This window comes from Zosterops lateralis (genome assembly GCF_965231275.1).
Source record: "Zosterops lateralis genome assembly, chromosome: Z".
NCBI lineage: Eukaryota > Metazoa > Chordata > Aves > Passeriformes > Zosteropidae > Zosterops > Zosterops lateralis.
The window spans coordinates 26,287,680-26,310,474 of record NC_139800.1 but is presented as its reverse complement, the minus strand read 5'-3'; the positions used below and the strand labels follow the sequence as shown (position 1 = coordinate 26,310,474).

Sequence of the window (22,795 nt, the reverse complement as noted above, 5' to 3'; positions counted from 1 at the left end):
AAAAAGATCTATTAACTAAAACATATGGTGGTTGGAGTGCTCTGGTTTGCTCAGCAAGGTAAAATATCATACAATTAATTAAGCCTCCAGGCCATCTTAATACCAATGGCATTAGGTATTTGTTTAAAGAAAGTCATGTGCCTATTTGCTGAATTGAGGCCCAAAATACAGGGAAAATGCTGTTTGTGATTATGTCATAAAAGACAGCAATCCTCTGGCTGGACAGGAGGGGTCTGAGTTGAGGCTATACAGACTTGTATCCAAATGTTTTCATTTTTTTATTTTGCTGACAGCAGATTTTTCCATGCTTCTATGAAGCGTTGTACAATGCAACATATATATTATGGCACAAACTGGAATCTCCCAAGAAATCCAACTACCTGCCATATAATCCCATATTATAATCTCGGTATTATTTCAATAGTGATTGAGAGTCTGTTGCTGAGGGTCTGTGCTAGCACGGATTCTCAGGACAGGCCCAGACACAGGTTCATGATGGTTAAAAACATTTCTCAGGTACTTTTCTTGTCTTCATGCCTCAGTGCACTTCCAGAGCACAGTGTCAGTCATAAAAGCCACTCAGGCTGCTCTGCATGATTTTTCAATTAAAGAGCACAGATAATTTCCAAGACTATTTCAAGTATAAACACAGGCCAGTATCTCTGTGCCTTTTAATCTTATGAAGGAAATACAAATGTTGAGAGCAGAATAAAATTGAAATGTGAGGTAAACCACTTATGCAAATAGTAGTTCACCTTTTCTTTGTTTTAATTCTTCTAAATTTAGTTGACAAAATCATGAGTTAAGAGATGGGTACACAAAGCAGAATTTCTTCCCCTCTACCTGCATCTGAGTGTGAGTACACAGATTACAGAATTTATTTTTTAAAAGTTTATACTCAGCCTTTCTGGAGATAAAGAAGTTTAAATAATTGCTCTGACATACCTGAGCCAGGACTCTGCTTGGCCACAGGGCATCCAATAATTTAGACAATCTTAAAACTAAAAGAAAACTTAAAACTTAAAACTTAAAACTAAAAGAAAATCTCTTTGAATGTGTCATCATGGTAAGTAAAAAAACACTCTATTGCCCAGCACCAGCACAGCACCTTGATCCTTTCTGACCTAAGTAACACCTGGGGTCTGCGTTTAAAGAAATTGAAAAAAAGGAAAACTTAATTTCCTTTTAAAGAAAGGAAAATTTAATTCTTGTATTTTGAAGTAATGTGATAGAAGCAACTCTCTTTTGCTAATACTTAGTAGTGATGATAGGATTTCAAAAAGGGACTTTTGAAATAAAGCAACGTTAGGTGAGATTGGAGAGCTTTTGAAAAAGCCTACTCCAAACTAGCAAGGCTGTTTAATTTTCTCTGAGCCACTCATATGCTTAAGCAAACTGCACTGTGTTTTTCAGAGGATGCCTATAAAACTCAAGTCCGAATTGATGATGAACCAGCTTATTTGGACATTCTAGACACTGCTGGACAGGTGAGTAATTTTCCAATGTGAGTCATTCAATCAGAGATAAACGCAAAGATTTTAACCTCAGAGAAATGGGTCACAGTGCTGAAAACAAGGTTCCCTATTCAAACATAAAGGAAGCAGTTGCAGAATAACATAGATGAATTAACAAAGGGGAAGATTAAAGGAGTGCTGCAGTGTAGAACAGTATAACTTCCAAATCTCATCAGAGGAGACAGACAGGCTGAAATGAACAATAGATAAAAAAGATGTTTGTTTCTTTTTCTCTTGTGTACAGGAACATCTATCACAATAATGAAATTAATAAATGCTGTGTTGATTGTCTTACATCTTTCTCATTCTTCCTTTTCTATGTAGATTACAGGAGTTTTCTGGTTTACTTGTAGACTAAGTATTTTGTTACATTTTGTCTTCTCCCAACTTTATATCTGAACATAAAGTGTTCAACCATAAGGAATGATCTTAATGCCAAAAGTAACACACAGTGTTACATATACAGGTTTTCCAGAGAAGCTGTGGCTATACAATCCCTGAAAGTGTCCAAGGTCATATTGGATGGGGCTTAGAACAACCTGGGATAGTGGAATTTGTCCCTGCCCATGGCAAGGGGATTGAAATGAGATGAAATTTAAAGTTTCTTCAAATCCAAAAAATCCCCTGATTCTCCCATTTCTAAGACAGTGTGTCTGCTGTGTGAACATCAACCAGGGAATTAAGCTTCATATAGAGGAATGAAGAAAAGAGAGTTGAATACAATAATTTCTTCTACCTGATTCAGTTAATTTCTTTTCACCTCAAGATATTTTTACTGTTTAATCAGAGTTCTGCCACTTGCTGATCTTTTCCTCAGGTGTGCCTCAGGGTCTGTTCGAAGGCTTTTGTAGTCTCTCAAGTTTCCTTAGTATCTGTGCACCTCATGCAGGAACAAGACAACCAAGAAGGAACTTAAATGTACTTAAATAAACAAATATTTGGGAAGCAAAAACCTGCTAACCTTGCTCTCAGCTTCCCAGATGACTGAATACACCTAAGCTGGTCACTGCAAATGGTGGGAAATGCAGTCTGCTGCCAGAAATTTAAAGAAAGTTCAGCTATTGTCAATAATTTTCGCATATGCAAGTTTTTAATGATTTTTAAAATTTTTGATCATGTGAAAAGGCTAGAACTAACCCTCATTCTTAATTTGTGGGAGAAGGATACAATTGCCAAGGTTATGAATTTTGTCAAAACAGTTGCAAGGTAAGAAAAACCCAAGACTTCCAAGCCCACCACTAAACCATGTCTCCAAGTGCCACAGCTGCACATTTTTTAAATCACTCAGGGGACTGTGACCCCACCACTGCCCAGACATCCTGGGCCAGGGCATGATAATCCTTTCAGAAAATAAATTTTTTCTCATGTTCAACCTCTTTTCCCTCCTCCATTCCTCTTTGTAGAAAGTAGAGGCCTGTGGCAGAAGCATCACACTCAGCAGATTTATCATCCCAGGCTATTCTACAGCCTGGGGCATAGCTGTTTTACTTCCGTTGAAATGAATAAATCGAGTTGGTCTGATATGAGCAAATCTTTTTAAAATTTCTCTGTTGTTCCAGTGTAGATTATCACCACTGAAACCTGTTCCCAGCATAAATAGGAAGCTCTTCCCATTTTGTATCCCCACAGTTTTTCTGGAGCGTCCGTTCTAAGTGTCCTGGATTTAGCTGCTTGTCTTTGCAGATGTCTTTGAATTTGTTGCCTCTCTATCTGCACTACACAGCTCCAGAATAAATCAAGACCTAATCCAACTCCCATTGAACTCAGCAGCTGAAATAGGCTCTTTCTTCACAGAGGACTTAATGGCGCCCTCACAGAAGCTCACACAAATTCTGCTCTGACTTTGATGACTCGCGGTAAAAATCCAAAGCACCCATTTGTGATGCTGCTGATGTGTTCCTGGATGGTACCTAGTTGTTTTTATTCCCCTAGGTTTTATGTCAAATTGGAGATGGTGTTACAGCTTCTAAATCAGGCAGTGGAAAACTCATTTGTCTGGGTGTCCTCACAGTCATAAATACTTCATCATCAACTTTGAATAATGACTTTAATCACTTCAGGAGATCAAGGAGCTAAAATTGTAATTAATCCTTATTTGGGAAACACAAGGAGTCAATAGAGAAACAGACTGAATTTCATCTATTTTTTTGTTGTGCTGGGGGATATGTTTCAACAAATATGTTTCTCCTTTTCCTTCTGTATCTATGGACTAGTTAAGTATTTCAACTCTGACCAAATTAACTACTAATCATTAACACAGTTTTAATTGTCAAATCCAGACTTAAAAATCCACATGTTATTTCATACCTGACCCTGCATAAAAATCTTCAATACTTTAACTGGTAGATGCAGTTTGAAGACCTTAAAACATAAATGGTGCTTCAAAAATGCATTTATGTTATCAACTTTCTGAGCTAAGAAGAAAAACAAACCTAGACTTCAAACAATATGAAAACCAGAAACATTAATAAACTTGCTCATCTGGTTACTGATTTTTTTTATACATATACATAGACACTATAACATAGACCAACTCCTCATCTCAGGAAGTAAACTGATGGACACTGGATACAAATTTTTTATACACCATCAAGTGCCCTTTTGTGCTCTTCCAATGCTGTTTTTCCACTGAAAACACAAGAGGCATTTTCTTAAAGAATGTAAGGGCTGATGCAACAGTTATGCTTCACTGAACCCACTGCACCTGCTTTTCACCACCCTCTACACCTGCCAGACGGGCAGCCTGTGTTTGCCCAACCCAATCAGCTTCAGAGAAAATATGTTTACTTCAGAGAGTTTCAGGAACAGTTATTGATGTAGCTCCTGGTAGCTGGATTGTCATAAACAGACCTACCCTGATCTATTCCTACCAAAAAAAGAAGCCTCTAAATGTGTGTAAATGTGTGCTGCAAGGAAATTAACAAAAAAATTATGCTGGTATTTTTTCAGTGGCACAACTGAGTCTAGAAAATACTGTCAGTCATTCCTTTGGTTAGCTATCTATGATGCCTTTTGCTCTATAACTAGAAGTATTATTCTCAACCCAAAATTTTTCTTTTCCATCTACATTTCAATTAAAACAAAAAAAAAACCAAAACAAAACAAAACAAAAAAAAACAAAAAACAAACAAACAAACAAAAAAAACCAAAACCAAACCAAAACAAACCAAAACAAACAAAAAAGCCCCAAACAAAACCAAAAACAACAACAAAAAATAAAAATAAAAATAAGCAAATAAAGCCAAACACATTAAATGTGAGATTGAGATCATACCTATAAAAATGAGGAAGTTTATTTTTTTAGCTTTTAACTCCCAACGCTAGCTACAGTATGGCATATGGAGTATATAGGACAAACTTCATGGAAATCTGCAATGCAAATTAGTATCCATAAAGATAGCTTGAATTTCCTTGTTCACCCGTAAGGAACATTTTTCGAGTAACTTTCTCTTGAAATTCACCCACGTCCATTGAGTTTGGAAGAGATGTTTGGTGGAGGTAATTCTGAGATTTCCCTTCTCTTAACCAATGTGCCATAAAAATAATCTGATTTTACATACATTTAATCCAAATTGACACAAACTCTTTGATTTCCAGGAAACTTGCAGGTGCAAACAAAAGGACATCAGCCCTCACGTGCTTTATTTTGCATTCAGTTCCCCTCACAATTATTCTCGGAGAGTGACAACCCCCAATTGCTCCAGCCTGACACAAAAAGCCTCCACACAGAGTTACAGAAACCTTCTGTTCACTCATTTACACTTTCTCACCCTCTCTTCCAGCTCAAAAATATGTTGCTACTTCTGGAGCCCAGAAGCATGCTCCTCATGGAGCACACACAGCAGTTATCTCTCCTGCTGTATTTATAAACTGTTGACTGACACAGGAGCTTTTATTCTTGCCACAGCTTTCCCTTATATGACACATTACCCAGTCTCTCTGTGTAGACCTCACGCCGAACACTAAAAGAGCAGCAGAGCTCCTTTCACTGAAAAACAATCTGATCTGATATGTAAAAGCGGCAAAAATTGTTTTCAGATATAAAGCAGGCAGGCAAGTGGAAAAATGGGTTTCTGTACCTGTCAGAGAGACAGTACATTCTGAGATTATTGCACCAATTTTTGTTTTCTAAAACGTGAGCTTTTTATGATAAACTTAGTGCACCAGTATATTTCCCAGGTGTGAGTCAGAGACTTGAAAAATTGGCCCTAAAATGTGATGGCATGCCATTTCAGGGAGATTTTCCTTTGTCTGGAGTTGTGTGCCCATGAATTCATTTCCAGGCAGACACTTTTCAACCTGACAGCAACAGTGCTCTCTGTACTGAAATCCATCTCTCAAATTGCTAGCAAATCACAGGACATGTTTATCCTGCCAACCTGCAGGACTATGATTCTTACCCCCTGCTTCAAGCTTTGAAGAGGAGCCATATTAATCCCAAGAGCCCTTCAGATAAACACACTTTCTCAGACTAAACGCTATAGTCCGATGATTCACTCAGGCTGTTATCTGAGACCCTTCTGCTTATTATCTAAACATGCTGCTCTAATCCGGAATCAATGGAAGTGAAATCTCAAAGTACACCAGTGCAGCTTATCTCAAGGAAATGTAAAATGCCTTTTTGGCAGTAATTATGTCTTAATGGGCCTTTAAAGCATGTTCTTATAAGGGGAAAACAATTTTATTGCACTTTCTGGTAGGTACTGTAGTGCATAAAAGAAATCCGTTTTATTTTTAAAGCATAGCAATATTGAAGTAAGTAGAAACTATTAACACAGTGTGTTAGGTGAGAAGAGCATTAGTTTGATTTCCTTTGTATATTGTTCCACAGGCTGTTGAAAACATACTTAGAAAGTCAAATCATAACACTGAAAATTTCCTGGGATCTCAAGATAAGTTGTTCTTTACTTCTGGGAAGAGCAAAAATCTCTCCCTTGACCTAGCCATTTTATTTGCCAATGGACAGATTGTGGAGAAACACTTATTTGGCATAGATACAGAGCAGAAAAAATAGTTGCAGCAAATCACTGATGAAATTGCAGACCTGACACTAATTTCCTTCAGATCATTGGCAAAATATTCCTTGACTTCAGCAGGAAAAGATCTTGGCATATGCTGATAAAAAGAAGTATATTACTAAATGAAGAACAGGCAACTGGCAGCCAAGATTCCCAACTTCCTTTCTCATCCCTGTCCATGACTGAATCGCAATGCAATTAAGGGTGGATCAGTTTGTATTTCTAGGCCTACATTTATCTTCCTGTCAAACAGGTGCAATAAAATGTTGCAGGGAACAAGCATTTAGGGTGAAAATCTGCATTTATTGAGTCTGACAATACCTATTTCCTGCCGTTTGCTACCATTCCTCTTCAGCAAAGTCAGTGGTAGTGGTTCCAAACTGCAGGTGGTGCAAAATTTTCCAGTGTTTTCTTTTCTCTTTCAGAAAAGTCTTTTTTTTCTTTTTTCACTTGAAATACTTTTGAAATGCTTCCTCTTTCACTGTTCTTCATCTTTCGCTAACTGATAACTTCCAAAACCAGGTATGTTCCAAAACCAGTGATGCTGCTGAAAGTTTTATGATGTCTTTGTCTTTTTAATAAAATAAGAACATAGAAGAAAATATATCATTACAATTTTTTTTTAAAAGTAGCAAAATCTTTTTTTTTTCTTCTTTCCAATACTACCATTATTTGTAGCATTTCCTTGTGGGTTCTTGGTTTCGTTGCTGTTGTTGGGGTGGGATTTTTTATTATTTTATTTAATTTGGCTTTGAGGTGGTTTTGGTTGGTTGGTTGATTTTTTCCTGGTATACATTTTAACAACACATATATTAACACATTCCATATGAGTAAACTTCATCCAAGTCCTCCACAAGATTATGATAATGTAAATTTTCCTTTTCTCCTATCACTAGAAAATATTCTGCACTTTTTCTTTACAGCAGTGAATTGTACTGAAGTACTCTGGTGTTCCAGCAGACACTGCACATACTCTAAGTGTGTCCTGATTCCTTTATATATATGTGACTGTCCTAGATAATCACACTAGGAATCTCATTTTGTAGAAGTTTGCTATCAAAAGCAGCTGTACATAAACCAGGGATACCAGTGGGCAGAAAACTGTAATCTGCCTCTGTCAATTTTCAAAAGCTCACATCATAATGATATTTCCAGGACTAAAAAATTGGCTTGAATGCTGAGAAAACAAGCACTTATTACAGCCTTACATGGTGCCCATTTCCCCTGACCAAATGACCAAAAAAAGGTTCTTTTGCAGTGCAGGGCTTTAATACTTCTCAGGAAAAGTAGGTTGCCCCCCAAAAAATGAGATTTTCAAAATTAAGTGTCTTTTATGCCATTTTGAAGCTTTGAATGGTGGTGTCTCCAGACAAAGAGAATATAACCAAAATATCACATAGTATTCTCTGAATCATCCAAGCATTTCGCTTCTAATCCACATGAGAAGGATCGCTGGAAAAGGCTTTTTAAAAATGTAATTTTTATTTCCTGTTGCAGGAGTGGGAATAGAAAAACCTAAAGACAAGTAATATCTTTCTAGCTGAAGTTTCAATAGTTTTGCCCCAGAATCTGGAAGTGAAATTCCCTCCTACCAAGGAAACAAACAAACAAAAATTCCCAACCAACCAACCAACCAACCAACCAACCAACCAACCGAAAAGTAAGCCTCAGCAAATTTTGAACTCCACTGCTTATTACCTATATAATCTGAGAAAAGTTATTCCATCAATCCAGACTTTTTCAAAGAGGGATTGAGGAGCAAAGTAGGAACTCAATAAAATAATTAGTGAAATTATAAATTATTTTCTTGTTTTTTTTTTTTTTTTTTTTTTCCTTAACAAGTTATATTTCTGATATATATTTTTCTCACTTCCATAGAGAAACACTTGCACAGTTTGCATAAATTTTTGTGCCTGTTTTTAATTTGTGCCTGTTGGATGAAGAGAATAAGTTTTTGTCATGAGTGTTTCATGTTGTTATCAGAGCCATAGAATGATGTGAGACAAACCATGCCAAGGAACAATCTTTTTTTTAAAGAAGACAAAACCTTAAAAGTTTAGCACTGGCCACATTGGCTGTACCTGTGTCAGAAATCAATGTGTTACCTGACTAACACCTTGGACAAAACTGAAGGAGTCAGACTCCTATAACTTTTGGACATGTAGTTGTGCTTGGTCTTGTGTAGGAGAGTTTTGGCAAATCTCAGAAGCTACTCAGCATCTTTCAGGATCATAGAATCATGGAATGCTATCTATTGGAAGTAACTTTAAAACCCCTGCCATGGGCAGGGACACATTCCATTATTCCAGAATGCTCTAAGCCCTGTCCATCTTGGCCTTGGACACCCCCAGGGATGGGACAGCCACAGCTGTTCTGGGCAACCCCTGCCAGGGTCTAACCACCCTCACAGGAAGAATTTCTTCCCAATATCCCATCTTACCCTGCCCTCTGTCAGTTTAAAGCCATTCCTCCTCATTCTGTTGCTCCATGCCCTGTTCCCAAGTCCCTTTCCTAGTGCTCTTGTAGCTCATCCTGGAAAGTGCTCCAAGGTTTCCCTGGATCCTTCACTTTCTCTGTTGGATCTATTGATCCAACCAAGGTACCTCATGACTTCCTTTTTTGGAGCTCTGCCTTCGTCTTCATGTTTTTTTGTGGGTAGTTATTCTTTGTTTGGGTATTTTGGGGGTTTGGTTGGGTGGTTTTTTTTTGCTTGGGTTTTTTATGTTGTTTGTTTGTTTTATATCTTTTTGTTTGTTTGGTTTTGGTTTTGGTTTTTTTTTGGTTTTGGCTTTGGTTTTGTGTTGCTTCGCGTATCTGTCTCTCAGGTCAGCTCAGCGTCAGCTGAGCCACCTGCTAGCTGTGATACGCCCAACAGTACCCTCGCGTGGGTTTTTGGCTCCGCAGCCCCTTTGCCTTAGCTGTCTCGGCCGTGGTTAGAAAGAGGGGACACTCCGGAGGCTCAGGGAGAAAAGGTTTTATTCGGGTAACTCAGGGGGCAGCCCCTGGTTCCAGGCCTGTGCCTCTGGGGAGTGACTCTGGGCCTCGGTTACAGTGGGTTTTTGTTCCCCCAAATCTCAGGGGTGGACACAAGTTACAGAGACCAATCACACAAAGCCAGGTGGGTAAGGTCAAAATGCAATACACAACATTAACAAATGAGGTGGATTTGGGATGTGGCCCTGGGAGACCCACCAATCCCTGTCAGACACCTCTCCTGAAGGTCTGGGGTCTGGGGGATGGTGGACATGTGGGGGAGAAGTACAATGGGATGGGGGAAAACACAATAGGACGATCGAAACCCAGGGCAGAGGATTAGAGTTGTCTTGGCAACTCTTATCAACCTCTGATAAGCACATTCCAAGACAGTAACTTTACCTGGCTAGGGTTAAAGTCCAAATCACATCAAACCTACAACTAAGAAACTTATGATACCATTCCAGCACCCCCACAGTTTTGTTTTCCCTAATGTAATAAAAATTATTCATAAATATTTGTGCACATGGAAATGAAAAAACATGTTGGGAAGTCACATGGACATGACAACTCAGTCCTTTCATGTCACAAGTTCATGTTGTAAATACAAAATCTATGCAGATTGTAACGCAGTTATTTTGTATTATTTCTGTGGTGATTTATGTAGTCCCCAGGGAATGCACTCCTCAGATAAAAACTGAGCTAAATTTCAGCTAAGTTGCAGAAATGACTGCCCTACTGATTTAATGTTACAAAAGTTTAAAATAGCCACTCTGCAGATTGCTTGTTTCTTCCTTTCCCCTCTTTTCAAGTTCTCAGATTAAATTATATCTCTGCTGATGTGTAGGGTACAGGGGAGGGAAGAGAAAAACTTGTGTGGTGGAATTTTTAAGGTCAGCACACTTGTTAGGGAAGTCATCATGAGAGAGCATATATGCAAGCCAGAATATAATTTACAGTCATTTATCAGAGAAATGAGACGTCTGACTCTACAGCCTCCTGGTTTACTTCTGCAAGGCTGCACAAGGCCTTGCTGGGGAAGGTGGCAAGCCTGTGATGACCACAGAAGTTGACAAGAGCATTTCTGAATCCCTGCAAAGCTCTTTCTTGCAGCTGCAGTCATTACCTCTTCACTAATGGGTGTTGTCTTTTTTTTTTAATCTCTGCTGTTTATTGAAATGTAATTACCAAGCTATTAATTTTTCCCTTTAACAATTTATGATGCATTTGTGATAAAGTGAAAACTGGCTCTTTTCTTTTTTGCATACCTGTGAGAATGGAGGAGAACTATTATGCGGTGCATGATAAACCAAATGCATTTGGGGGTTTTAGAGGTAGTTAACAATAAATATTGCTTCAGTGCCTGCATTTAGATGAAAATTGCTAAGGTGTTTATCCCTCAGAGAGAGACCATTAGCATGAATATGAAAGAAAAAGGCAGTTCCCTGAGTTAAGGAGTGTAGCACTGAGGAATTTTTACTGGCATTGTGGAGAATTGATATGGTGATTTCATCCATATTTAGGGGTGAATAAAACGTAGATATCATCTCCCAGGTGATGGACTGCATCTTTTCATTACTGCACATGACAAACCATCTTGGGAAGAGCAGGATTAATAAAGTTAACAAAAGCACAGTTGCAGAAAACTGGCAAATATCACGCAGAGGCAGGAGGGCAATTAGAGTGGGAGCATTGGGAATCTTAGTGAAAAGAAGCTATATCTGGAGGGAGAGCCTGAGTGCCAGTGGAGGTTATTTACTAGTTCCTCAGTAAGAAAGAATGGTCACTCAATGATGTTATATTTTGTAGTCCTGAGTTATTTTACTGGAAGTTGCTCAAATCTGTCTTTTCCTCTGCCTTATTTATCTCCCTTTACTTACTTTTTTTCTATCATGCTGGTGTGGCTCAATCTTTGTGCATAAGTCATGATGCAGGACATGTGAATACAGAACAGTGAGTGTATATAAAATGCTCTGCAGTTAGGGAAGGGGCAGTGAAATAGTCATTCATCCATGCTCAGGATGCAAAGGAGCACTGACACCTGTTTTTCACAAGGCTTTATCCTGCATGGTCTGTGACTGATAGCAGTGACAGATAGCATGGGAAGCAGTATCACAGCTGAAAAAAGAAGGGGAACCTGAATACAAAAAGTCCACTTGTGGGAAACAACATGATTTCACTGATGATGAAAAAAGATTGTGTCTATCAATGATTTAAAGTCAATAAAAAATAACCTTACAAATCCATGGTTTTCAGATGGTGAAAGCTTAACTTACCACTTAAGAGCCTCAGACTCATTTGGATGAAGATGAGAGCAATGTCATAATGAATTACCATGGTTTAGTAATCTATATCAAGAAACTGCTATCTTTATTTTTAATTAATTTCTCTTTACATTCAGAACTTTAGTTGTGCATAAAGTCTTTTCTGCATTCAGAGATAAGCAATGTAATAATGAATGGGAAGGAATCCATCTCTTTCCATGAGAATACATTAGTTTTTAGAAAGAATCCTGAACTGAAGTCTAATGCAACATCATCTCCTTTCTGGAACTGAAGACCTGTTTCTGTAGTAAGGAGGTTTCTGCTGAAAAACATAAGTATAGCGGAAATTAGGAGGGGGAAATAATTTTAGAAAATTTTCAGCCAAAATTGTGTGAAAATCAGGAATGTAAATCTAAGCTTGAATTTCATAATCAGTGCATGTCTAATTGTGTTTTTTGAGTTGTCGATCATCCATTCAGTTGACCAGCTAAGCTTGGACCATTTTCTTGCCCATAGGCAACATCTTGAGCTGCTGTCAATCACTTTACCCAGGTGAACTAACCTGGAAAACCCCTAAGAATCAGCAGCTAAAAAGTAATGCTGCTATTTTTCACAGAAATAGATATCATACCTGTGTCTTCCAGAAAGAACAGCTGTCATGAATATTTTCCTTCTTCTTCTGTTTCTCTTTCCAGGTAAATAAATTAGCTTAAGCAGGGGGTTGCCAGTTGTCTTCTAAATTACGATTAATTTCAGTGCCTGTGTCAGCTTTATCCTGCTACGTTCCCAGAGTTAAGAAAAGGCTACTGATTTTGTACAGTGTGGTGTTCATAATATTGCCTTGGAAGGCTGTCAGATAAAACTCAGAAAGCCATTAGTCTGCTAGGAACTTGGACTGAATCTTTTTTATTTTCAAACTTCTCCCGTCATCAGTGATGTGCATTTTTTCCCCCAGTACAAATTCACAGAAGGAAAGGGATATTGTTGTTTTACAACAGAAGCAAGAATTCTTTCCTGTAATTATAAGCCTTGAGACACTGACTGATCATTAATCAAGGGACTGATTATAATAATAATCCACTTCCACTGCAGGCTTATGGGCTAATTCTCATTTATACTAATCCCATTTTGAACTGCTTCTGAATCATCACTAGAATGGGCAAAAAGGGTTGTGAGAGATAGGTTTGATGTACAACCAGAGCAGTGTAGACACCTGAGGACGAGAAGAATCAATCTCTGTCCTCCAGTGTTTAAGCCAGAACTCCTGCATTTTCTTTGGTCTGTCTGAGTTGTTACTCATCTCCCTTCCTTCCTCCCAGTGATGTGGCAGATGGTTTATGCTGGCACAGGTGGCTGAGTATCGCCTGCTGCAAATTTTTCCCTATCTTTTTCTATGTAACTCCTTTTGTTGCTGCCATTTGCAAAGGATGGCTGAAAACGAGAGAAGCAAAGAAGAGAGTGTGATGTTGATAATGTTCTGTGCTTTCTTATTTTCTGCTGCATCATTGCTGGGAGCCTGTGGCTAATTCAGGCAGGGCTCCTGTGAGTAAAGGCAGCAGACTGGGAACTTTGGCTTCTGTGGTGGAAAAAGTGTACCTTCATTATCTCACAGTGTTACTCAACACATGCTGAAGAACAGCATTTCTCACTGCTGAGTGCTGTGAAGGGAAAAATCCTCTATTGGCTTTAGGCATTATGTGCTACATTCTCCTGATCTTTTGAACTCCATTGGAAATGAAACAGCATTATAGAAGCTAAATGAAAAGCTTAAAATGGAGAAGAGGAATAGCCTTATCATTCAAATGCATGAAGGATATGACTGGGCAGGGCCTGCCTGAATATTGTACATATCAGGGGCAGGGCTCTCTATTTAGTCTCTCTCGAGGTGGTGAGAGACATACAAAATAAAAACTCCCCAGCATCTTAAATACTTCCCTGAGTGTGGATTGAGTTCCTCTTTGGAGTCAATCGTGTCTCTCTAATGACTGTAGAGAGAGAGGGACATGAAGACTAAATAAAGCTGTGATTCTGAATTTAGAATACCAGACAAGCTCTTCAAGAGGCAGAAATCAGATTAAATAAGGGCATGTCCTTTGCATTTAGATTAGTACTGTTATTACAATGTTTAAAATGTACAATGTTCAGCTAACATCTTATCTGGGTGTTTTCTTACTTGAAATGAAAGTGCTGTAGGTTTCTTGCATAAAATAGGTTTTTTAAATATTACTTGCTTTTGTTCCCTCCTCTCCTCCCAAAGAATAAAACAGCAAAAAAGTCTATGAAAACCAGATAATTATCGCAGCACTTCTCACCAGTGTACTTTCACCAGGTAAATCTATTTCAAGAGGTAAAAGAAAAGCATATTTTATGACAAGCAGTGCCAGATGGATGATATGTAATCCCAATGAAGTCAACTGTGATGCTTATGTGTGTAGCAGAATTTACTAACAGAGAGATATAGGAGGTTTGCATTTTGTCTTTAAAAAAGATTTGCTGCTAAAAAGTAATATTTTACCATATTGGCAAAAAATTTTCCTGAGACAGAAGAAATTTTCAACTTACTTTTAATAAAAAAAATTCTGAATGAACAATGAAGCTTCACATATTTTTTATTAATTTTTTCTTCTCTCATTATTTGAAGTTTATTTTCCCCTCTCCCTGAGTTTCCTGTGTCCTTTATATTCATTTTATCCTCGTTTGTTCATCGCCCTAGATGAACAATAGCCTGCTTGTTCGCAAGAACATATCCCACCCCTCTTGTGTTCTCTATAAATATATAAAAAAACCAGTTTATAATAAGAACGACCCCTGTGGTAATCAGGGAGACAGTTTTGATTAAGAACATCTGTTAGCAGATTCCCAGTTCTAAAGTCAAGCAGAACATAAGACAAGAAGATATAGAAAGTGACATTTTTCAAACTGTAAGGCTGGCCTCCCTGGGGAGGCTCTGACCTCTTCCAGAGATATAAGCCAAGATCATAAAAAAAAGAACAGCCATCAAAATGTGTGGAGTGTGTGTGTAGTTTGAAAAACATGACACCTTTGCTTTGGAGGTGCCGCATCTTTAAATTTCTAAGCACCACACTTCTGAGCAGCATGGGGAAGGACTGAAACTTCCAAGATGTGTTTACTGCTCAAACACATCACCACACAATGAAAAAGAGGGGCAGATGCTGACCCTCTGCTCATTGCCTTGTCCATTTTTATTTTTTTTTTCCTTCTTCTCTTCTTTGCCTTTTATCCTTTTTGCAGCTGACAAGGCCATCTCTTAGCTATGCACAACATGGGGATCTGGGAGAAATTGCTTCACTTTAGAGCTCTTCTGGTGTAAAGTGCTGATGTGGGAGATACTGCTTCTAAACAACTTCTATTCTGAGTTGCATAAAAGCTTTTCTAGCCCAGCACTCCTTCTCCAGCACTGTTCAGGAGGAAATACTTAGGAAACAGTAAAGAAAAAAAAAAAAAAAAAACGGGCTTTGCTGAAGTTTATTATACATCGTCCTAGACCCTTTCAGTCAGCAAGACAGGGCTGTCCTGAGCTGAACATGAGACCAGGACTCATGTTTGATAACAAGACATAGACCAATGCTTCATAGAGGTCTAGGTATCTAAGTCTTCATAAGGTCTAGGTATCTGCTCAATTACTTTATTTGCTCTTCTGGGCACATTAAGATACTCATCTTATTTGGAAATGATTCTGATCTCTAATTAAAACAAACCAACCAACCAAACAAACAAAAAGCCAACATACAAGTTCTACTTTTATGCCCATGATAACAGTATGAATTTTAAAATTAATTTAAAAAATTACTCTTTATGAAAAATATTTTCTTGGTCATTATGAAAGTGAGATAAAAGAGTATAAATCAAGAGGAAGGAGAGAAAATAGAGGTTCAGCATTTTCTCTTTGCTAAGCTGTTTTCTTAAAAGCTGCTAGGAAAAGGATATACAAGAGGATGAAATGTGGAAATAGGAACACTCTCCCAATGGCAGTTACAGAAGTATCTCTTTGGCATGAATTGATTGAATCATGAAAGAAGAAGTGTTGCTAGAAATGAGAATTTTGAGAGATTAAAAGGCAATGAGACAGGTTGCTACAGGTACACTGGCAATTCCACATAGATCAGGAAAAATGTTGGGCTGCTGCTGGAACAACTTAGTGTCGTAATGATGAGGAACATTGAATGTACAAGCACACTTAAGGCTTCCTCTCTCCCATCCTTCAGAGGCAAGCTCTGCTCTTAGGCCTCCCAGGAAAGTTTGAAGAAGAGAGAGAGTAGAGGGTGATAAGTAAGGGGCAAGTGAATCAAGCTCGGTGTAGGCAGTTCAGTACCACAGGATGAAGCACATCCAAGCATGTTGAGGAGGCTGCTTGATATCATTGTGAGGCCATTCTGTTACCTTTGACAAATCATGTCAGTTGTCTGATCACTGAAGAAAGGCAAATGTGACATCTCTGTAGGAGAAACCTAACCTAACCACCAAGAGACTTTCTTGTCAATGTTCTTCAACAACAGGTAGAAATACATATTCTTAAGAAGATTAGTGGCATTTTTTCTGCATTCGATTATACTGGAAAAAGAAAATGAAAAATTATGCTGCCTTCTTTCAACTTTTAGAAAAGTTTTGTTTTGTTTCTATCCAAACTTGATGCTTGTTCTCAAGTATCACATCTCCTAAGAAGAATGATGATTTGGTTTCAAAAGGGTTTTTTACCACATTTTTCAGTTAAGTCTTAGTCATAATACACAAGAGAGTACTCAAGTCTGATGTCAAGCTGCGAAGTGCTGAAAGCATGACAAATTTTCCCTTTAATTTTCAGAATTTATTTCCTTTTGAGGGGGTGTAATTTCTTTCAGTCTTTTCCCCTTGGCATTTACAGACTTGGGAAGTTTTGTATTTTCCCTTTATTAAGTAGAAAGTTGTATCTAGTACTATTCCTGAATGATTTTTCAGAGGTCCCTTTTACATCAAAAAACAATTAAAGAATATATTAGTGTGACAGATTCACAGCTTATTTTATAAGGGAATTAGGCAAAATATAAAAATAAAACTACTGAAAAATCTCTAAAACCTTTTGCTTTGTCTCTACACCTGAACATTAACAAAACCCAAGTCAACTTGTATTTTAGTTCTGCTTACTGTAGAGAAACATGAAAAAATGGGGAATCTGGAGTAAGATGAACTTAAAAATTAATAAAGACATGTAATTTCTTCTTAGTCCTTTGTCCTTTATATATAATATGTATACGGATTTGCAAATATTTTAGTGCATTTATTGGCAATTAAATTTATTCTTTCTCTTAGTGGATATTATTATGTTGAGGTTCCTGGTGAAAAGAAAAAAATCTCATTTCTTTTGAAATCAAAACGAAGTTTATTTACGTTTGACCTTGGAGTCCTTGACTTTGTTCTGAGAATCATGTCAAGGGGGAAAAAAAGTGAGAAATGAATGTCAAAATAAAAAAATTGGAATGGAAATGACTAGCTGAGTTAACAACAGAAAACCAAGTATATGTCCTCAATCCAGTTTGTGCAGAATACTTAATACCTCTGAAAATGGATCATTGCAAACATGACACTAAAGTATTTTGCCTGTTTAGTCTAATTTATCGCCAGTAATAATGTGTCATAAGGAAAAATTGCATAGGTAAACTCATTCCTATCCTGAAAGTCTTAACTATGCCCCAGCATGAACAAGAATGTGTAGGTAGATGATTCTTACTCAAAAGTGTCAGTCCTAAAAGCTGATAACTTTGTCCCTTTGGAATGATTCAGTGTGTGAAATTAGGAAATCAGGGCCTCCTGTCAGTCAGGGAAAGCCATTAAGCATCTCTGGGGAGTGATCATGGCAGTACTTGTGCTCTAGAACATCACTTACTGTGAGTAACTTAAACAGGGATGTGTGACCTAAATCCTTCTTGGTTTGCCATAAATGGCTATAAATGAGTGTACAGAGTTCTGAGCACTTCCTAGAGGTGGATCACCTCTCTTAAACAGAGCTCATTCTTTGTAAAAGTTCGTGAAGCGTTGTCATACCGTGGTAGAGTAGTTGATTTATGAGATTTCTAATTCAAAGAGACAGATCACCTGGGCTTGCCATCAGGTACCATGTGAAGACATGTACTTTTAGCTATCAGTTCCACTCAGTTGTATAAGCCCTCTAAAATAAGTAATAGGTGCAAAAAATAGATAATTAGATAACTAACAGTTTAACTATTTTCCAGCATCAGAAGCAGCCTGTAGTCCATTAATGGCATTGAATTGCTTACCACTTTTTAAAATGACAGCTTAGACAGTGGACTGCAGCTGCACAGCCAGCTAAATTCAAAAGCCTAATCCACAAATTTAACTTTGCTGAAGGTTTCTGTTATCTGCTTAGCCAGAAGGAATCTTGGACTAGTTCTGGTCCTCCTATAAAGAAGACTACTCTCCTAATAATGGTGTAGAACAGTTCTAAGGGACTTGTGAAAAGAGGAGAAAATCTGGATCACATGGGATGGGCGCTCCAGTGAGATCTTTGCTCTAGTTTAAATGCCTGGGCTCTGAGGGTGGCTAATGAATTTAATGGCTGTGTTTAGTAATTTTCAGCCCCAGCTTTCAGCTTGGGGACTTTGAATGTGATGTATAGTTTCGTATTGCATCATTTATTAATCTTGTAGCTATCTAATGTAGATGGCTGGAAAAGACCTAGGAATGAAGACAGAGCTCTGTTCAGTGTCTTGTCCAAACCATAGTGTGGAATCCTTTATGTTTGATATCTTCAGTGTTCAGCTGTCCTACTGCTTGCACATCCAATTTCCAGAAGATGGGCTACATTATAACCTGACTCACTCTGTCTTGTACTTTGGTAGCTAATAAACTCTCCTGGGGGGCTATGGGATGATAATTTAGAAATTTTCAAATTCTGAGTAAGTCTCAAAGCAGAATCCTGCCCTTAAATTGCCTGTTAGTCTGCCATTTTGAAGCTTAGTTGGATGAACTTTTTCCTGCAGCAGGTGAAATGTTTTGAATGATATATAAAGCCCTTGGGTAAAAGATACGTCATAAATAAATGATAATGGTCAACATGAAAGTCTATTCACAGGAAGTATTGTGAATCAACATGAGCAAGTATTGAGAGAGATTTAAGGCTGAGACTTTTAAAAGAGCATAAGAAATCCATTTCCCTTCAATTTTCAGCAAGGGCTGAGGATGTATATATGTAAACTAAACAGTTTTTAAAAATCTTAGCCTAAATTCTCAATAGAGTAAAAAATACAGGATTTTTTCCTGCATCCTGCTGCTCATAGAAATGGCCCAATGTTGATATGTGTATTCCTTTTTTATCAGACCTTTCTGCATCTTAGTATCTCTGGAGAACTGATTCTGTCAGGAGGATTCTGATCCTGACCGACTGTTGCCATGGTATTGGGTTATTCTGGGCTGTGATCAAGAAAAGCAAACAAACTTGAGGAAGAAACTGGCTTTAAAACATTCTCAAGCCACAGTGCCTGAGACTAGTTTTTGAAAACTAAATCTTGATTTTTTTGTACAATATGGCAGTTATTAAAAGCTTCTGAAAAAAAATACCAGTAGCAAGAAGCATTGCTGTGACAATAAACATTAAATGAGAAAATGAAGGAGGAGAAAATGGGGCCAATTCTTGCACAGTTTGAAATTCTTATTAATTCTCATTTAATGACATTAAATTCACATTTATTTAAGTGAAACCTCCATCTTTTCTGAGACCCTTTGAAAAAGGAGAGCTTTTTGCAGGTCGGATCCCTGTTTTGTTAGGCACTGTTCCAAAGGCGGTGGCAACTGATGAATGTCTTTTTTCTATTACTGACCTTTTGAATTCAGTGCATAATAAGGAATTTGTACCTGTCTCTGATTCCTAGGAAGAAATGTAGTTTATTTTATACCTGTTAATATGCATTCAGTTGCAAGTCATCTGTTTGTACTGGTAGCACCTAAGAAGTTTCTAGTAACACATGACACAGTATTTTCTGTATGCAGACACTTGCATAATGAGTTCATATTCTTAAGAGGACAGAGGTCCCTTGATGGGAAAAGAAAAAAAATGTCCTAAGAGAAATCCTTATTATTGGGGTTGATGAACCCAGAAGGCTCCACGAATTTCAGCAAGCAATGTTTACAATGGTAAAACAAGCAATGTGAATTAATGTGGAGAACCAGGGAAATTTTCCTCAAGTTTGTTATTTACAGGTAGATAATTTTGTTTGCCAAATTACTGAATGTTTTCTTCCTGTTCTGCAGGCAGAATTCACAGCCATGAGGGACCAGTACATGCGAGGTGGAGAAGGCTTCATTATCTGCTATTCCATCACAGACCGCCAATCCTTTCAAGAGGCAGCGGAGTTTAAGGAGCTCATCTATCGTGTCCGCCACACCTATGACATCCCCGTGGTGTTGGTGGGAAACAAAATAGACCTGGAGGAGTTCAGACAGGTAAGTGACTTCTCTGCTGGTCTTCGCTTGGTTTTCCTTGGCTGCCTTGGGGGTTTCTGCAGCATCTGTTGTACAGTGCTACTGAGGATTATTAGCACAATAGGAGATTTAATCCAAGAGCAACAAACTTTTAATGAATTAAAGTCTTTGTGGTGCTTTTCATTCACATTCATATGTTGTGGAACTTGAAGTAGCCTTGGCAAATCACATCTAAACTCTCTTTTTTTTCACTTGAAAAACTTTGACTGCTGTTGTCAAAAGATTTATGTATATTCATAAATATATCTGTATATTGAACATAAAAAGAGCTTCAATCAGGATCTTTGTAGAAAAAAACCTTGGGTTTCTTCAATATTGCCAGCCATTAAGCAAGATTTGTTTTTTGTCCCCAAACATAATAGATTTGATTAAAGATTTTTCAACCTCAGAAAAAAAAAAAAAAAAAAAATAAATAAATAAATAAAAAAAAAAAGAGAGAGAGACTACATTTGCCTGAAGATCCAGTGACTGTGGTAAAATGGGGACACGCAAGACTTGAATTTACTTAGATTTGTATACAAGATTTCAGCTACCACTCTACATAGAGCAACAGATCTTTTTCAACTGCAAGGTCAATGACTGTGGCTCTCTCACTGTCTAATAATCTTTGCTCAGTCTTTTTCTTTTTTCCCCTATCTAATTCTTCCATACTGTTTGTAAAGGTGATCTAGAGAGAGATCACATTAGAATGGCTTAGTTGTGAGCTGGTACTGAACAGAAAATATGCCTAATGTACAACCAGAACTGCCTTCAAATATCTGACTTCTGTGTAGATGTATGTAACACTTAAATAAAATGCTAGGGTCTGGTTCATTAGCATCTGTGCTCACACAATCCTATCTACTCTTTTCCACTTATCCCGTCACTCTTCGCCCCATTTTGTTGTCTTCTTTAATCTACTTGAAGAAAAACCAACACAACATTGAGCCTGAAATCAGTCTTAAATGTTCGATTACGTACATTTAAAATTTCACATCAGTTTTCCAGGTCATTGGCTTCCTCTCAAATCAGGCTGTGACAAAAATCTTATGGTGACAGTCTCACTGCAGTTTAACAGAGGCTTCAAACATGAGTGCTATGTGCTTATACACAGAAGGAGAGGGATCTAGGTTTGGGGAAGGATGTTGATTCAGTTGTTTTGCTGAGAGAACTGGACGTTCACTTGATCCCAAAGCAGGATACGATTGATTGCCTGTGGTTACCCCCAGATGAGGTTGTAGCAATGCTCTATTTCCTGACTGGTATAAAGACCCTCTTCCACCCATCTTTGGCACTATCTCCTTCTGATCTTACTTTTTGATGAACTTTTAATTACTTTCAAAATATATAAAAATATGTGTGTGTATATATATATATATATATATATGTATATGCCTGGTTCAAATACTTTTACATACTCCTTGGTGATCTTGCCTGGTCTCAAAAACAAGTAAATTGGCGTGCATGAATATCTGGATTGGATTTCACTTACAGCGTTTTGCATTAAGGGACATTGAGAGGCTCTTGGGAATAATATTAGAAATTAAGCCTGTGAGATGCACTAGACACACTAAAAACTGCTCTATGATCACCACTGATGATCCTGCCTGAATATGTGAATGAGGAAATTCCAAATTGTGGTCCTACACTTTTTAAAGTTTTCAATGAAACAGAATTTAAGCCTTCAGAATGTTTTCCTCCATAAGCCCTCTATATATATCAACACATTTGGAAATGTCAGAAGAGTTTTCTCAAATATTCTGCAATCCAGACTTTGGCCCCTAAGTCAGAAACAAGTAAGGTTGTGCAAAGCAGATCTGCTCCTTTAAATAAAGCTTTTGAATATGACTATGTGTCCATAAGCAAGTAGTATGTAACAACAGTAAAGAAAAGCTACTTTTATGGAGTTCATATTTTGGGATATTGTTTTTAAATTTCTACTTATGTCAAGTCCACGGCTGTTGTCTGCATAATTAGTTGGTGCTGAGGTGTATAAACTGTGCTCCCAGAATATATCTTCACTTAAATTTCATCCATTTCAGATTCCATGCCACATTATCTATGCTCAATTGTAAGGTTAAGCAATATCTAAGTAACTGGATGAGCTGTGGGAAGGTAGATTGAAGGGGATCTTTTCAAGGTCATGCACTGTGGTTACAGCTTCATTAAAAGCATTTGGATGGTCGAGACTGACAGCCAACTAACTCTGGAGTGACAGGCAGAAATGAGCTGGTGATGTAGGACATTAACATATCAATGAACAAACGGGGAAGTACACAAGCACAGCAAATTCAAACAGCTGAAAAATAGTAGGTGTCAGAATGCAATCAGCCAGATTGGAATTTGACCAGGGCACCAGGGCTAATATTGTTGCTTTGTTTAATGACATTTTTCTCCTGTGAATTTCATTAAAACAACTGCAATGTTATTCATGGTATTTCAGAACATAACATTAAGCTCAACATTCTCGGGCATCATTTCCATTTAATGACAATTCTGTAACAATCAGACAGGCCGTAGTGGCTTGGCCATGGCAAAGCTGTTGTTTGAAATG

The 22,795-nt window shown here is 37.8% G+C and overlaps 1 protein-coding gene across 7 annotated transcripts in view; it reads left to right on the top strand.

Moving 5' to 3' along the window:
* RIT2 (Ras like without CAAX 2) overlaps positions 1 to 22,795 on the top strand; it is a 182,728-nt gene that overhangs the window by 76,686 nt on the left and 83,247 nt on the right. For all 7 annotated transcript variants that reach the window (XM_083883558.1, XM_083883560.1, XM_083883559.1 and 4 more), the window contains 2 exons: positions 1,414 to 1,487; positions 20,032 to 20,223. In XM_083883558.1, coding sequence (XP_083739684.1) covers positions 1,414 to 1,487; positions 20,032 to 20,223 — 266 coding nt within the window. The remainder of the gene's footprint in view (positions 1 to 1,413; positions 1,488 to 20,031; positions 20,224 to 22,795) is intronic.